Consider the following 18,114-nt stretch of genomic DNA (forward strand, 5'->3'; position numbering starts at 1 on the left):
CTGAATATTCAGCATGAGTCTTAAAACGTAAAATATAGCTATATGCAGTGGAATCTTTGTAAAATACGTTCAGTCTAAGTCATTTGAAGTGATTGTACAAATTATGGACACAGCTTGTCCGGAGGCGTCGGTTGTCCTTTAAATGTATACATTGATGATCATGATTTTAATGTGGCAATAGTCGGTGCATTGTTTTCCCCCAGAACAACTGAGAGGTTGCGACTCGTGACGACAGGGCAGTTGAGGTGGGCGTCAGCGGCCTCTCGCTCGGCGGCATTCCAGACTGTCAGCTCAGGTCCCGCGCGAGGCATCTTTGGGCTGGCCTATATTTGGAGGAAGCGAGCTGTTGAGATATTTTGAGGCTCCTAACATGTCACAGGGCGTTTGGCGCCACCAGCTGCGACCGCTCGCTCTAATCGGTTTCCTCCGCGTCGGATGCTGGCGTGACTCCATGTCAGGTAAACTTGCGTTCCTGCATGAAATCACAGAGAAAGCCTTGACATTGCGGGACCGGTGAGCATGTGTGTGTGCCTGACGTTTACAGGTCTCTGTTTTAAATCTGATCTGGCATGTTTGCATGGCGGTGAAAAAAAATCCCATTTGCATGACACAAGTTTGCTTCAGGCAACGATTTGCCTAAAGACTAGAATTGGAGTATTAACGCTGCCAGGCGACTAGTCAGTCCAATTTTTCCTAAATGCACATTTTACATTTTACCCCAAAAAATCCCCTAACTAAAAGTGGATGACAGCTTCATTATGTACTTTCCGTCAACTATTTGTTTTGCCTGATACTCAAAATGATGAGCAAAAAAACAGTTACAGTTTCAACTGTTGTTAAAGCGCAATATAAATCAATATGTATTGTTTTGTATTGTATTTAAACGCAGAAACTTTTTTAAACTAAATAGTTGACAATGGACATTTGTCCATTTTTGAGTCTTGTAATGACTGGCGACCTTTTACCTTTTAAACATATTTCTGTTGGGGTTCCAATACTTTTATATTTTTCATTTTCATTAGTTTTGATTTTATTATGACCCCCCCCCCCCCCAATTCAAGTGGTGTATTGAGAGCAGTTTGTATTGTTTGTGAAAATGCTTTTTTTATTAAGCAGGGATCAATTAGAATTTTCTGCCGATACAAATATTAAAATTTTTAGTGGGGACCAAAATCACTACTCCTAAAGATGAGCACAAAACCACTGAGAATTTATCGGGCGGGTGTCTTGGCGCTGTGATAAGTGAGGGGTAGAGGAAGGGGGGTAGGGGGGTGATAAGTGAGGGGTAGAGGAAGGGGGGGCTAGGGGGGAACATAGCCCCATGCAACAAGCATGTTGTTCAGCAATTAAAGGGTGGCGAGAGATTGACGACCTGACCAGGAGCCCCAATGAGAGTTGAGTGGCAATGCCATTTAAGGTGTTGTGATTATTTATTGGGTACGTTGAATTCCTGCTGCTGATACAAATAGACATGTACTCACAGACTGGTGTCAAAGTCAAGGCCCAGGGGCCAGATCTGGTCCGCCACATCCTTTTATGAGGCCTGTGTAAGTAATTCAAGCATGTCAATTTCTGTGATGCTTACTAAAATCTGAACCTAAATGTCCAATTTTCATTTATCGTGTCTTAAACACAATATTTAAAGGACAACCGACACCATTTTTTTGTTTCCTAACTGACATTAGAAAAAACGTTTTATAGCATCTAAAATACCAAAAGACGCAGGCTGATATTTTTAGTCAAATGCAAAACACCAATAAAAATGAGTTAGTGTCCCAAAAGCTACTTCAAAATGACCTCGGAGATGCCGAGTTTCAGAAGGTCCCGCCTCCTTGTTCGTGACGTCACGCCAGGACGTCAAACCTCTTGCCAGGTTTGAAACCCTGCTTTGAAAGCTTAACCAGGGCTGAAAATTTTGACTCTACTGTAAACCATGCTCTTGAACCCTGATTTGAAACGTACGTACGTATGTATGTATGTACGTATGTATGTATGTATGTATGTACGTATGTATGTATGTATGTATGTATGTATGTATGTATGTATGTATGTATGTATGTATGTATGTATGTATGTATGTATGTATGTATGTTTGTAAGATAAGGTGTTTGTAAGTTGAGGTCTCACTGTACACAGTGAGACCTCAACTTACAAACACCTTATCTTACAAACTTTTCGTCTTACAAACTTTTCGTCTTACAAACGTCAAATTTATGAAAATTAAACCTTATAATAAGCACTATTTTCATAATACACACCCACCACGGCTGGAGGAGTGATCTTCGGCGGAAGCACACGACCGAACAGCACCAGAGGTTAAGTTACCAACAGTCCATATGGAAGGTGACTCTCCTTCCATAAATGAGAAGGTTTCTTGTACAGATGACGGCTGAAGAAACCTTCTCATTTATGGACCACTCCTGTACGACTGAGAGCTTACACAGACGTCTCCTTCCATAAGCCATCAGCGACCATCAAAAAGGCAAATAAAACTTTATTTTACAGCACAGTTTATTTCTTTAATTACAGTCCTCATGTAATGTGCCTCTCTTTCCAAACATCAATTCCCTTTGACCTTCGACCTCCAACGACATTCCATCAAGCCATAAATGACCATCACAAATGTAAATAAAGTGACTTTATGATACAATGCCCAATATTTCTTTCATTACAATACAATAGCACATTTATTATACATAGAATAAGGTATGTTGTGTGTAGTTTTTTAGGCTTATTTAGTTGAAAAGTATATTTTATGGAAACCCGGGAACGGATTATTCCCATTTTAATGGTCTCCTATGGGAATATTTTTTTTCACCATACACACTCTGTCTGGGAACCAATTAAGTTCGTAAGTTGAGGTCTCACTGTATGTATGTATGTATGTATGTATGTATGTATGTATGTATGTATGTATGTATGTATGTATGTATGTATGTATGTATGTATGTATGTATATATATATATATATGTGTGTGTGTGTGTGTGTCTGTGTGTGTGTGTGTGTATGTATATATAAATTTATATCTAACAATGTATAAATATATACGTATATATAAAGTATTCTTGGAAAAAGGCGTGACATATTTACTGATTCTCTTTTGTTTTTCTGTTTGTCCAGACAGAGTCCATCTGGTGCCAATCGTTTTCTTCAAGATTTAGTCACAATGGTTTTTTTTTGTTGTTTGTTTTTTCCCATCTTTTTACCCCAGCTGCCATCTTGTCCCCACCAATAGACGCACACGTCCGACGCTGGCACAGGATGTTTTTGAGAACATGCTTTTGCACAATCAGCCATAAGCATTTTTCATTTTTCTTGTTTTTGGGATAATTTTTTTAAATGTTTGTCCATATTTTTTTTCCTATTAGTGAAAGGTGATTTATCCATTTTTTTTCTTCAATGATGTGGTCCACCTTCCTGGTGACGGACGAGGAGGGTCTAGCGGTGGGCCCGGCCGCTGCCCCAACAGTGGGGGGCGGTGTGCCGCCCGGCAGTGGCGGTGGTATGGCTGGAGGGGCCCAGGCCATGGGTGGCCTGGCAGGACTCATGAGCGGCCGCAGCACCTTTGGTGGCAACAAGCGGCGCAGGACTGGACAAAACGCCCTGACCGAGGCGCAGGAAGGCAAGGTGTGTTGACATGTAGCTGCAAAATCCTCAGGCCTCGGCCACAGGGCAAAACAACAAGAAAACATGGATTGACTCATCGGCACTTGGAATGCTGCGTTTAATGAATGAATTGTCATTTTGTTCATTTTTTTTTTTGGGGGGGGGAGGGATTAATAATTAATAATGAATAATTAAAGGACAACCGACGCCTGCGGACAAGTTGTGTCCATAATTTCTAAAATAACTTCAAATGACTTCTACTGAGCGTATTTTACAAAGATTCCACCGCATATAGCTACATTTTCCGTTTTAAGACTCGCGCTGAATATTCAGGAAGTCTTGTTTTCGAGTTGGTGACGATGCCTGACGTGACGTCACGGAGGGAACGCCCCTGACCGAGAAAGCGAACCACAATGCATTTTGGGTACTTTGTTTGGGCTGAAAACTTCGTGTTGATCCGTGTTGATGGCGAAATTAGAAGGAAAAAACATAAATAATGCGATAGTGAATCATTGTGTGTTGCACCAAGACTACTATTTGATACTAGCTGACACAAATTCCCAACAGACAAAATAGCCCATTTCCAGCCGAGCTTGGGCGCCCTCTTGTGCATTTTCTGGTTGCTACATTGTAGTCCAGACGCCTCAAAATGTGACGGAAGGATTTCTTTAATCGATTGCAAACATGTATGCTTTCCTCTTCAGAACTATTTGAATCATGTTCACAACTGGATGAGTAACAAGAAAGAATCTTCTCCAAATCTGAAGCCATTGTTTTGATTCTCGAGCAAGGCAAGACGTCCTGGCGTCACATCACGAACAAGGGGGCGGGACTTTCTGGATCTGCATTTTGAAGTAGTTTTGGGACACTAAGTCATTTGGTGCATTGTTTTCCCCCAGAACAACTGAGAGGTTGCGACTCGTGACGACAGGGCAGTTGAGGTGGGCGTCAGCGGCCTCTCGCTCGGCGGCATTCCAGACTGTCAGCTCAGGTCCCGCGCGAGGCATCTTTGGGCTGGCCTATATTTGGAGGAAGCGAGCTGTTGAGATATTTTGAGGCTCCTAACATGTCACAGGGCGTTTGGCGCCACCAGCTGCGACCGCTCGCTCTAATCGGTTTCCTCCGCGTCGGATGCTGGCGTGACTCCATGTCAGGTAAACTTGCGTTCCTGCATGAAATCACAGAGAAAGCCTTGACATTGCGGGACCGGTGAGCATGTGTGTGTGCCTGACGTTTACAGGTCTCTGTTTTAAATCTGATCTGGCATGTTTGCATGGCGGTGAAAAAAAATCCCATTTGCATGACACAAGTTTGCTTCAGGCAACGATTTGCCTAAAGACTAGAATTGGAGTATTAACGCTGCCAGGCGACTAGTCAGTCCAATTTTTCCTAAATGCACATTTTACATTTTACCCCAAAAAATCCCCTAACTAAAAGTGGATGACAGCTTCATTATGTACTTTCCGTCAACTATTTGTTTTGCCTGATACTCAAAATGATGAGCAAAAAAACAGTTACAGTTTCAACTGTTGTTAAAGCGCAATATAAATCAATATGTATTGTTTTGTATTGTATTTAAACGCAGAAACTTTTTTAAACTAAATAGTTGACAATGGACATTTGTCCATTTTTGAGTCTTGTAATGACTGGCGACCTTTTACCTTTTAAACATATTTCTGTTGGGGTTCCAATACTTTTATATTTTTCATTTTCATTAGTTTTGATTTTATTATGACCCCCCCCCCCCCCAATTCAAGTGGTGTATTGAGAGCAGTTTGTATTGTTTGTGAAAATGCTTTTTTTATTAAGCAGGGATCAATTAGAATTTTCTGCCGATACAAATATTAAAATTTTTAGTGGGGACCAAAATCACTACTCCTAAAGATGAGCACAAAACCACTGAGAATTTATCAGGCGGGTGTCTTGGCGCTGTGATAAGTGAGGGGTAGAGGAAGGGGGGTAGGGGGGTGATAAGTGAGGGGTAGAGGAAGGGGGGGCTAGGGGGGAACATAGCCCCATGCAACAAGCATGTTGTTCAGCAATTAAAGGGTGGCGAGAGATTGACGACCTGACCAGGAGCCCCAATGAGAGTTGAGTGGCAATGCCATTTAAGGTGTTGTGATTATTTATTGGGTCCGTTGAATTCCTGCTGCTGATACAAATAGACATGTACTCACAGACTGGTGTCAAAGTCAAGGCCCAGGGGCCAGATCTGGTCCGCCACATCCTTTTATGAGGCCTGTGTAAGTAATTCAAGCATGTCAATTTCTGTGATGCTTACTGAAGTCTGAACCTAAATGTCCAATTTTCATTTATCGTGTCTTAAACACAATGTTTAAAAGACAACCGACACCATTTTTTTGTTTCCTAACTGACATTAGAAAAACCGTTTTATAGCATCTAAAATACCAAAACACGCAGGCTGATATTTTTAGTCAAATGCAAAACACCAATAAAAATGAGTTAGTGTCCCAAAAGCTACTTCAAAATGACCTCGGAGATGCCGAGTTTCAGAAGGTCCCGCCTCCTTGTTCGTGACGTCACGCCAGGACGTCAAACCTCTTGCCAGGTTTGAAACCCTGCTTTGAAAGCTTAACCAGGGCTGAAAATTTTGACTCTACTGTATACCATGCTCTTGAACCCTGATTTGAAACGTACGTATGTATGTACGTATGTATGTATGTATGTATGTATGTATGTATGTATGTATGTATGTATGTATGTATGTATGTATGTATGTATGTATGTATGTATGTTTGTAAGATAAGGTGTTTGTAAGTTGAGGTCTCACTGTACACAGTGAGACCTCAACTTACAAACACCTTATCTTACAAACTTTTCGTCTTACAAACTTTTCGTCTTACAAACGTCAAATTTATGAAAATTAAACCTTATAATAAGCACTATTTTCATAATACACACCCACCACGGCTGGAGGAGTGATCTTCGGCGGAAGCACACGACCGAACAGCACCAAAGGTTAAGTTACCAACAGTCCATATGGAAGGTGACTCTCCTTCCATAAATGAGAAGGTTTCTTGTACAGATGACGGCTGAAGAAACCTTCTCATTTATGGACCACTCCTGTACGACTGAGAGCTTACACAGACGTCTCCTTCCATAAGCCATCAGCGACCATCAAAAAGGCAAATAAAACTTTATTTTACAGCACAGTTTATTTCTTTAATTACAGTCCTCATGTAATGTGCCTCTCTTTCCAAACAGCAATTCCCTTTGACCTTCGACCTCCAACGCCATTCCATCAAGCCATAAATGACCATCACAAATGTAAATAAAGTGACTTTATGATACAATGCAGTGTATTTCTTTCATTACAATACAATAGCATATTTATTATACATAGAATAAGGTATGTCGTGTGTAGTTTTTTAGGCTTATTTAGTTGAAAAGTATATTTTATGGAAACCCGGGAACGGATTATTCCCATTTTAATGGTCTCCTATGGGAATATTTTTTTTGAGATACACACTTTTCACCATACACACTCTGTCTGGGAACCAATTAAGTTCGTAAGTTGAGGTCTCACTGCATGTATGTATGTATGTATGTATGTATGTATGTATGTATGTATGTATGTATGTATGTATGTATGTATGTATGTATGTATGTATGTATATATATATATATATGTGTGTGTGTGTGTGTGTCTGTGTGTGTGTGTGTGTATGTATATATAAATTTATATCTAACAATGTATAAATATATACGTATATATAAAGTATTCTTGGAAAAAGGCGTGACATATTTACTGATTCTCTTTTGTTTTTCTGTTTGTCCAGACAGAGTCCATCTGGTGCCAATCGTTTTCTTCAAGATTTAGTCACAATGGTTTTTTTTGTTGTTTGTTTTTTCCCATCTTTTTACCCCAGCTGCCATCTTGTCCCCACCAATAGACGCACACGTCCGACGCTGGCACAGGATGTTTTTGAGAACATGCTTTTGCACAATCAGCCATAAGCATTTTTCATTTTTCTTGTTTTTGGGATAATTTTTTTAAATGTTTGTCCATATTTTTTTTCCTATTAGTGAAAGGTGATTTATCCATTTTTTTTCTTCAATGATGTGGTCCACCTTCCTGGTGACGGACGAGGAGGGTCTAGCGGTGGGCCCGGCCGCTGCCCCAACAGTGGGGGGCGGTGTGCCGCCCGGCAGTGGCGGTGGTATGGCTGGAGGGGCCCAGGCCATGGGTGGCCTGGCAGGACTCATGAGCGGCCGCAGCACCTTTGGTGGCAACAAGCGGCGCAGGACTGGACAAAACGCCCTGACCGAGGCGCAGGAAGGCAAGGTGTGTTGACATGTAGCTGCAAAATCCTCAGGCCTCGGCCACAGGGCAAAACAACAAGAAAACATGGATTGACTCATCGGCACTTGGAATGCTGCGTTTAACATGAATGTGATTGGTTCATTTTTTTTTTTGGGGGGGGGAGGGATTAATAATTAATAATGAATAATTAAAGGACAACCGACGCCTGCGGACAAGTTGTGTCCATAATTTCTAAAATAACTTCAAATGACTTCTACTGAGCGTATTTTACAAAGATTCCACCGCATATAGCTACATTTTCCGTTTTAAGACTCGCGCTGAATATTCAGGAAGTCTTGTTTTCGAGTTGGTGACGATGCCTGACGTGACGTCACGGAGGGAACGCCCCTGACCGAGAAAGCGAACCACAATGCATTTTGGGTACTTTGTTTGGGCTGAAAACTTCGTGTTGATCCGTGTTGATGGCGAAATTAGAAGGAAAAAACATAAATAATGCGATAGTGAATCATTGTGTGTTGCACCAAGACTACTATTTGATACTAGCTGACACAAATTCCCAACAGACAAAATAGCCCATTTCCAGCCGAGCTTGGGCGCCCTCTTGTGCATTTTCTGGGTGCTACATTGTAGTCCAGACGCCTCAAAATGTGACGGAAGGATTTCTTTAATCGATTGCAAACATGTATGCTTTCCTCTTCAGAACTATTTGAATCATGTTCACAACTGGATGAGTAACAAGAAAGAATCTTCTCCAAATCTGAAGCCATTGTTTTGATTCTCGAGCAAGGCAAGACGTCCTGGCGTCACATCACGAACAAGGGGGCGGGACTTTCTGGATCTGCATTTTGAAGTAGTTTTGGGACACTAAGTCATTTTTATTGGTGTTTTGCATTTGACCAAAAATATCAGCCTGCGTGTTTTGGGTATTTTAGATGCTATGAAACGTTTTTCTGATATCAGTTAGGAAACAAAAAAATGGTGTCGGTTGTCATTTAAAATAGGAAATCCGACATTTTAAACCACCTTTCACATTTTGAACTTTTATAGAACTCATTTTATCAAACACAAATTTAATTTGATGTTTTTCAGGTTCTCAAAATTACAGTTTCTTGGTGCCGTAATCGCAATTTGCCAATGCCAAAATATGTAGAGGGGTGCTTGTGACTCAAATTTTAGATTTTGCACACAAAAGAACATAATTTAATCCATGCACAGATCAAGCTGGCATTCTTCGTGGCTATCGTGGGTGTCATCCTAACCCTGCTGGGCGTGGGCACGGAGTTTTGGGTTGAACTGGCGCCACCCAAAAATTTCTACAGCAACCAGGTGAGAATGCGGGCTTAGTTGGAGTCATGGGGGTGTCCGGGGCTGACATCTTGTGTGTCAGACATGTCCAGCGATGCACTTTGGTCTGTGGAAGGCTTGCACCAAGCGATTGTGGGTGACTGACATCGACCCAGACAGAGAAAGCTGCGGGCCTGCTGAGCTGCCCGGAGGTAAGCGCCTTGAAACATGTCGCCATATTTGGATCGTCTGTTATCTGTATTGTCACTGTCATTTAATTTTGTTTCATTGATTTTCTTTTTTTTATTTTATAGGGGGCGGGGTTGGGTTTCTTTCTATCTATCTATCTATCTATCTATCTATCTATCTATCTATCTATCTATCTATCTATCTATCTATCTATCTATCTATCTATCTATCTATCTATCTATCTATCTATCTATCTATCCCTCCTTCCCTCCCTCCTCCCTCCCTCCATCACTCCCTCCCTCACTCCCCCTCCCTCCCTCTCTCTCTCTCTGAGAGAGAGAGATTTATATATCTAGATACAGTATATGTTTTCTTTCAAATATTAATCTCTTTTCATATTGTATTTATTATTATTATTATTGAACGTTTCTTTCCAATGTTTTGGATTGGATTGGATATGCCTTTATTAGTCTCACAGTGGAGAAATTTACATTTCACAGCAGTAAAGTGATGAAAGGAATGAAAGTAGAAAAACAAAATACATTCATTTGAAATTTTCAAATCACCATTTCACAATATGTGAATAATATGTGAAATGTATAAAATACTGTATCTCGATTTAGACTCTGAGCGCGGAGAAGCGGTTTGGCAAAGAAGTTGACCGCTTGTGTTTGGTTTATATTTGATTCAGATTCATTTCAATTTAGATTATATAAATATTTTTTAAGGACATCCGACACCATTTTTTTGTTTCCTAACTGACACCAGAAAAACGTTTCCAAATCACGCAGACTGATATTTTTAGTCAAATGAAAATCACCAATAAAAAAATTACGTGTTTATCGGTTTGAAATAAGTAGGAATTTTATGTTGCCAAAGGACTCTTTGTAATTTTTCAGAAACTCCTGCAATGTACGGTACTGCTACTCCTCTCCTTTTTGAATCTTGAGAATTATTGGTTTCGTTCGCTATTCTTTCTTTCTGACATTTGTTGAATGACCACTGAGGGTACCCACAGTTAGTGAGTGCTCTCCTGATATGTTTTGACTCCTTTTCTTGACTCCTTTTCTCTACCTTCAGTGCTAGTTGGTATTAGTTTAGCCCTATGCTGTATTTGAGATTATACCCGGGAGAGGCCACGCCATGTATCTATGGCCTGCCAAAAATACATAAAGAAGGGTTCCCCCTCAGACCCATTGTTTGTAGCATTGACTCCTCTACATACAATGCTGATGAGGGTCGTTATGCTGATGAGGTGATACCGGGGGGAGTGGGGGTAATAGACCAGTCGTTAGTCAGGAATGTAGGAACAATCAGTGGGGCCACAGGGAGGGGTTCCCCTGCCCCCCCAACCTGAGAGTAGGGACCTATCATAGCTGTGTCCGGCGCCACCATGTCTGGACATTAGGGATATATAAATGGGGCCGATACGACCAGTCAATAATAATAATAAATAATACATTTTATTTCAAGCGCCTTTCAAAACACCCAAGGACACTTTACAATAAAAACAATAGAACACAGCACATAACAATAAAACCATAAGTAAAATGATAAATAATAAAATAGCAGAGAGAATTAGACATTATATATATATATATATATATATATATATATATATATATATATATATATATGTGTGTGTGTGTGCGTGTGTGTGTGTGTGTGCGTGTGTGTGTGTGTGTGCGTGTGTGTGTGTGTGTGTGTGTGTGTATGTATATATAAATTTATATCTAACAATGTATAAATATATACGTATATATAAAGTATTCTTGGAAAAAGGCGTGACATATTTACTGATTCTCTTTTGTTTTTCTGTTTGTCCAGACAGAGTCCATCTGGTGCCAATCGTTTTCTTCAAGATTTAGTCACAATGGTTTTTTTTGTTGTTTGTTTTTTCCCATCTTTTTACCCCAGCTGACATCTTGTCCCCACCAATAGACGCACACGTCCGACGCTGGCACAGGATGTTTTTGAGAACATGCTTTTGCACAATCAGCCATAAGCATTTTTCATTTTTCTTGTTTTTGGGATAATTTTTTTAAATGTTTGTCCATATTTTTTTTCCTATTAGTGAAAGGTGATTTATCCATTTTTTTTCTTCAATGATGTGGTCCACCTTCCTGGTGACGGACGAGGAGGGTCTAGCGGTGGGCCCGGCCGCTGCCCCAACAGTGGGGGGCGGTGTGCCGCCCGGCAGTGGCGGTGGTATGGCTGGAGGGGCCCAGGCCATGGGTGGCCTGGCAGGACTCATGAGCGGCCGCAGCACCTTTGGTGGCAACAAGCGGCGCAGGACTGGACAAAACGCCCTGACCGAGGCGCAGGAAGGCAAGGTGTGTTGACATGTAGCTGCAAAATCCTCAGGCCTCGGCCACAGGGCAAAACAACAAGAAAACATGGATTGACTCATCGGCACTTGGAATGCTGCGTTTAACATGAATGTGATTGGTTCATTTTTTTTTGGGGGGGGGAGGGATTAATAATTAATAATGAATAATTAAAGGACAACCGACGCCTGCGGACAAGTTGTGTCCATAATTTCTAAAATAACTTCAAATGACTTCTACTGAGCGTATTTTACAAAGATTCCACCGCATATAGCTACATTTTCCGTTTTAAGACTCGCGCTGAATATTCAGGAAGTCTTGTTTTCGAGTTGGTGACGATGCCTGACGTGACGTCACGGAGGGAACGCCCCTGACTGAGAAAGCGACCCACAATGCATTTTGGGTACTTTGTTTGGGCTGAAAACTTTGTGTTGATCCGTGTTGATGGCGAAATTAGAAGGAAAAAACATAAATAATGCGATAGTGAATCATTGTGTGTTGCACCAAGACTACTATTTGATACTAGCTGACACAAATTCCCAACAGACAAAATAGCCCATTTCCAGCCGAGCTTGGGCGCCCTCTTGTGCATTTTCTGGGTGCTACATTGTAGTCCAGACGCCTCAAAATGTGACGGAAGGATTTCTTTAATCGATTGCAAACATGTATGCTTTCCTCTTCAGAACTATTTGAATCATGTTCATAACTGGATGAGTAACAAGAAAGAATCTTCTCCAAATCTGAAGCCATTGTTTTGATTCTCGAGCAAGGCAAGACGTCCTGGCGTCACATCACGAACAAGGGGGCGGGACTTTCTGGATCTGCATTTTGAAGTAGTTTTGGGACACTAAGTCATTTTTATTGGTGTTTTGCATTTGACCAAAAATATCAGCCTGCGTGTTTTGGGTATTTTAGATGCTATGAAACGTTTTTCTGATATCAGTTAGGAAACAAAAAAATGGTGTCGGTTGTCATTTAAAATAGGAAATCCGACATTTTAAACCACCTTTCACATTTTGAACTTTTATAGAACTCATTTTATCAAACACAAATTTAATTTGATGTTTTTCAGGTTCTCAAAATTACAGTTTCTTGGTGCCGTAATCGCAATTTGCCAATGCCAAAATATGTAGAGGGGTGCTTGTGACTCAAATTTTAGATTTTGCACACAAAAGAACATAATTTAATCCATGCACAGATCAAGCTGGCATTCTTCGTGGCTATCGTGGGTGTCATCCTAACCCTGCTGGGCGTGGGCACGGAGTTTTGGGTTGAACTGGCGCCACCCAAAAATTTCTACAGCAACCAGGTGAGAATGCGGGCTTAGTTGGAGTCATGGGGGTGTCCGGGGCTGACATCTTGTGTGTCAGACATGTCCAGCGATGCACTTTGGTCTGTGGAAGGCTTGCACCAAGCGATTGTGGGTGACTGACATCGACCCAGACAGAGAAAGCTGCGGGCCTGCTGAGCTGCCCGGAGGTAAGCGCCTTGAAACATGTCGCCATATTTGGATCGTCTGTTATCTGTATTGTCACTGTCATTTAATTTTGTTTCATTGATTTTCTTTTTTTTATTTTATAGGGGGCGGGGTTGGGTTTCTTTCTATCTATCTATCTATCTATCTATTTATCTATCTATCTATCTATCTATCTATCTATCTATCTATCTATCTATCTATCTATCTATCTATCTATCCCTCCTTCCCTCCCTCCTCCCTCCCTCCATCACTCCCTCCCTCACTCCCCCTCCCTCCCTCTCTCTCTGAGAGATTTATATATCTAGATACAGTATATGTTTTCTTTCAAATATTAATCTCTTTTCATATTGTATTTATTCTTATTATTATTGAACGTTTCTTTCCAATGTTTTGGATTGGATTGGATATGCCTTTATTAGTCTCACAGTGGAGAAATTTACATTTCACAGCAGTAAAGTGATGAAAGGAATGAAAGTAGAAAAACAAAATACATTCATTTGAAGTTTTCAAATCACCATTTCACAATATGTGAATAATATGTGAAATGTATAAAATATACTGTATCTCGATTTAGACTCTGAGCGCGGAGAAGCGGTTTGGCAAAGAAGTTGACCGCTTGTGTTTGGTTTATATTTGATTCAGATTCATTTCAATTTAGATTATATAAATATTTTTTAAGGACATCCGACACCATTTTTTTGTTTCCTAACTGACACCAGAAAAACGTTTCCAAATCACGCAGACTGATATTTTTAGTCAAATGAAAATCACCAATAAAAAAATTACGTGTTTATCGGTTTGAAATAAGTAGGAATTTTTTGTTGCCAAAGGACTCTTTGTAATTTTTCAGAAACTCCCGCAATGTACGGTACTGCTACTCCTCTCCTTTTTGAATCTTGAGAATTATTGGTTTCGTTCGCTATTCTTTCTTTCTGACATTTGTTGAATGACCACTGAGGGTACCCACAGTTAGTGAGTGCTCTCCTGATATGTTTTGACTCCTTTTCTTGACTCATTTTCTCTACCTTCAGTGCTAGTTGGTATTAGTTTAGCCCTATGCTGTATTTTAGATTATACCCGGGAGAGGCCACGCCATGTATCTATGGCCTGCCAAAAATACATAAAGAAGGGTTCCCCCTCAGACCCATTGTTTGTAGCATTGACTCCTCTACATACAATGCTGATGAGGATCGTTATGCTGATGAGGTGATACCGGGGGGAGTGGGGGTAATAGGCCAGTCGTTAGTCAGGAATGTAGGAACAATCAGTGGGGCCACAGGGAGGGGTTCCCCTGCCCCCCCAACCTGAGAGTAGGGACCTATCATAGCTGTGTCCGGCGCCACCATGTCTGGACATTAGGGATATATAAATGGGGCCGATACGACCAGTCAGACTTTAGTTCGCTGACGAAGCCTCTTGGATAGGAGGCGAAACGTCCGAAACCTTCACTTTTGTACAGATGACGGCGGAAGAAACCTTCTCATCGATGGACCACTCCTGTACAACTGAGAGCTTACACAGACGTTGTGTAAACTTACACCTTCTTTATGCATGTTACCGCAATTGGCTGTGACACGCAACGATTCACCATCACATTATTCATGTAGTTTTCCTTCTAATTTGGCGATCAACACAGTGTTTGCAGATGAAAAAAAGTACAGAAAAACATTGTGTGTTGCTTTCTCGGTCAGGGGCGTTCCCTCCGTGACATCACTTAGGGCATCGTCATCAACTTGAAAACAAGACTTCGTGAATATTCAGTGAGAGTCTTAAAATTACTTAAAATAACTATTTGCGGTGGAATCTTTGTAAAATGCGCTCAGTAGAAGTCATTTGAAGTGATTTTACAAATTATGGATGCAACTTGTCTGGAGGTGTCGGTTGTCCTTCAAGCGGAGGATTGAGCAGGGAATGTATTTTGATTAAATGGGTTATTTTGAAATGTGTGTCATTGAAATCATTTCCTCAAATTTATTTCTGGATATGTCACATATTTTTGATGAATATGTTACTTGCGTGTGTTTGTCTTTCAGAATCTAACTGCACATACTTCAAGTACTTCACGACGGGCGAGAACGCAGTCATGTTCCAGAAGACCACAAGTAAAAGTGAGTTGGGACCATCATTTTATACCTTCACTTGAAAAGCCTAAGCTGCTCCCTATCACAGGAGTGACATTTAGACCAAAAGTGGGCTTTTGCGTTTGCGCTTTTGTCACCTTCCTTCTAGCCGTCATCCTCGCTTGCTGTTGTCACGTTTTTTTCCGGAATGGACTTTGTTCAGGCATACCAAACAGGTTGCTTTTGTGTGCTCGTGTTAGGCCTAAACGTGGCGTCGGCCATGTTGTCGCTATTCAGCCTATTGCTGATGGCGATGGGCGGCATCTGCATCACCATGGCACTCAGCAAGGAAATCGCCTTCTTCCTCAAGCCCGCCTCCGTCTGCTTTGTCCTCTCCGGTAACCGCAGAATAAAATGGAGCATTTGTCCATGTAAGGCGGTCCGGGCTGTGTCTTGTGTGAAACATCCCTTTGTCGCCCCCTCTCTAGGTGTACTTGTGCTGCTGTCCTTGCTGATCTTCCAGCAGTCAGTGTGGTCCCTCCTGGCCAGTGACCACTCTGTGCCACTGCACTACAACTTCTCCTGGTCTATGTCATGCGTGGGCTGTGCCGGTGCCATTTTGATTGTGGGCGGGCTGCTCTTCCTTCTGCTGGCGTTGCCCTGCAGCCTGTGCCAGAAGTGTCACAGCAGTGCCAGCTAGTGGTGGAGGCGCGACTGCACATAATTGCTGCCGCCTCCGCGGAGACTTGCCATTGCAGACATACACGACTTGGAAAGCACAACTTTTTGTTGTTCCTATCAGTGGTGCTTACCCTCGTTGTCCTCACTAGTAAGGCAATTCAGCTCACTAGTACAATAACAAGTTTTAAGATGGCTTTTGGCAAAACGGTGCTCAATGTAACATTCTTCTCCTACTAGTCAGGCGCTATATGTTGAGAAGTATGTGCATTGTTTTACAATCTTGCTAGCACACAGGCATTGACAAGTTCCTAATTTGGCCTCATTATCTAACACCTAGTTCTACCAGTAGGTTATGAAATGTTGTGCTACTAGTCTTTCATATTAGTTTTTTTTCATATTTCATGTTCGTCAGCCTAAAGTGAGAGTCGTAATGGAGGAAAGTAGGACTAGTATAACACAGTGGTTGTACTACTGAACTGTACCAGTGAGGACAAAGTGTGTACTAGTACAAGGACCTAAAGATGGATATTCCGAATGTGGAATCAAGGCCATGCTTGGAAACCCCTTTGTGTGGCAAATACAGTACTATGTGATGCCATATTGGATGTGGCAAAGTGGGGTGACGATGCCTAGTCGCTTTGCTGCTTGGTGATGTCACAGTAGTCAGATGACCTTTTACAGAAGAAGACTCAGAACAGCACAATTTGGCCACTTGGAGGTGAGGAAGACCCAGGTAAGCATAATATCGCCAGCTGCTTGCTTTCCCCTTTACACAGAGAATTTGGTCCGAAGTAATGATAGCGTTGTCCCAATTTACAGATCATTCTTTGGGAACTTGGAAATTATCTTGAAAGACCATTTTCTTGAGATGAGGTAGTTTCTCCTGAAACCAGAATCTTCTCACGGGGCTACCTTTTTCAGCCATAGTTGCCAGTTAACTTGTATTAGTTGCCAGGGCACATTTGCCACATCCAACATGGCGATCAAGTCGATTGTATATCGAGGGGAGTGACACCTTCCAGTATGTCTCCGGCTGCTTCCGCACATCCAACACAAAGTCTTAAACCACACAAACAATCCTGCTTCGATTCCGTCATCATTTCGCTCACTCTGCAATTCATCAAATTCAACAAACGGCTGTTTCTCACTAATAGAAGCCTCATTTGATAACCTGTGATGAACAATGTTGTCAAGGAAAACGATAATCATAATGTTGTGTGTGTGCTCTTGTATGAAGAAAAAAAAACTACTTTTCTGTATTTTGGATGTGCATGTCGTCATTTTCCAGTAAACTGTCTTCCTTTCTGCCTTTTTTGTTTATCTCTGAGATGATCATAAATGTGTGTCCGAAGAAAGCATGTTCTTTTTTTGCTGTGTGGGTGTTGTGTGGGTTCAAATGCTTTTCACTTGATTCAGTGGTTGAGGAGGGACAAGTGGCAAGTCTGGTCTTCCCTGCTTAAATTACAGCCCCCCCCCCCCCACTGGATGAGTGCAAGACGAGGGATGAATGTGAGTAATTAACCTTCCTATTTACTGGCTACTCAAATTGCATTAGCTTAGCTTGTCGACGTACTCTGCATTTCTTTCTAGCAGGACTCTGCAAGACCACACAATTTTTCCAAAACAACTTTATTAAATGTCAGAGTATCCTTTTTGTAAATGTATATATACACGTACCTTTAAATGACAACCGACACCATTTTTGTTTCCTAACTGACATCAGAAAAACGTTTTATAGCATCTGAAATACCCAAAACACGTAGGCAGATATTTTTAGTCAAATGCAAAACACCAATAAAAAATATTTAAAGTGTCCCAAAACGGCCACAAAATGAGCTGGAAAATGGGGAGATTCAGAAAGTCCCGCCCCCTTGTTCGTGACGTCACGCCAGGATACTCATTCACAAACTGCCTTGCTCCAGAATCAAAACAATGGTTTCAGAGAGTTCAGATTCGGAGAAGATGCTTTCTTGTTACTCATCCAGTTATGAATATGATTCAAATAGTTCTGAAGAGGAAAGCATAAATGTTTGCAATCGATTAAAGAAGTCCTTCTGTATCAATTCAAGCCGTTGCGAGCGATGAAACTGGTGAAGATCTGGACTCCAATGTAGCACCCAGAAAATGCACAAGATGGCGCACAAGGTCCGTTGGAAATGGGCTGATTTGCCCGGTGGGAATTTGTGTAATCTTAGACCTTCTTT

The 18,114-nt window shown here is 41.4% G+C and overlaps 1 protein-coding gene across 2 annotated transcripts; it reads left to right on the plus strand.

Moving 5' to 3' along the window:
* The first annotated feature begins 11,172 nt into the window (after nucleotides 1–11,172).
* LOC148882701 (voltage-dependent calcium channel gamma-6 subunit-like) lies at nucleotides 11,173–17,215 on the plus strand. 2 transcript variants are annotated; one of them, XM_089023937.1, is made up of 6 exons: nucleotides 11,173–11,698; nucleotides 12,891–13,001; nucleotides 13,096–13,171; nucleotides 15,203–15,277; nucleotides 15,490–15,627; nucleotides 15,718–17,215. In XM_089023937.1, exons 1-6 carry the CDS (start codon nucleotides 11,471–11,473, stop codon nucleotides 15,927–15,929), a joined length of 840 nt encoding a protein of 279 aa, XP_088880063.1. In that variant the 5' UTR covers nucleotides 11,173–11,470; the 3' UTR covers nucleotides 15,930–17,215. The 2 variants fall into 2 exon arrangements, with proteins under 2 accessions (XP_088880063.1, XP_088880062.1); XM_089023936.1 differs by having other exon boundaries at nucleotides 11,174–11,698; nucleotides 13,063–13,171.
* The last annotated feature ends 899 nt before the right edge of the window (nucleotides 17,216–18,114 follow it).

This window comes from Hippocampus bargibanti, linkage group LG20, assembly GCF_051943395.1.
Source record: "Hippocampus bargibanti isolate YZ-2025 linkage group LG20, ASM5194339v1, whole genome shotgun sequence".
In the NCBI taxonomy this organism is placed as follows: Eukaryota; Metazoa; Chordata; class Actinopteri; order Syngnathiformes; family Syngnathidae; genus Hippocampus; species Hippocampus bargibanti.

Excerpts from the sequence above, each read along its gene's own strand:
- LOC148882701 (XM_089023936.1), top strand. The coding sequence starts at position 11,471 with ATGATGTGGTCCACCTTCCTGGTGACGGACGAGGAGGGTCTAGCGGTG. Across the intron at positions 13,172-15,202 it reads GCCTGCTGAGCTGCCCGGAG|AATCTAACTGCACATACTTC; the intron begins GTAAGCGCCTTG and ends TTTGTCTTTCAG. Across the intron at positions 15,628-15,717 it reads CGTCTGCTTTGTCCTCTCCG|GTGTACTTGTGCTGCTGTCC; the intron begins GTAACCGCAGAA and ends CCCCCTCTCTAG.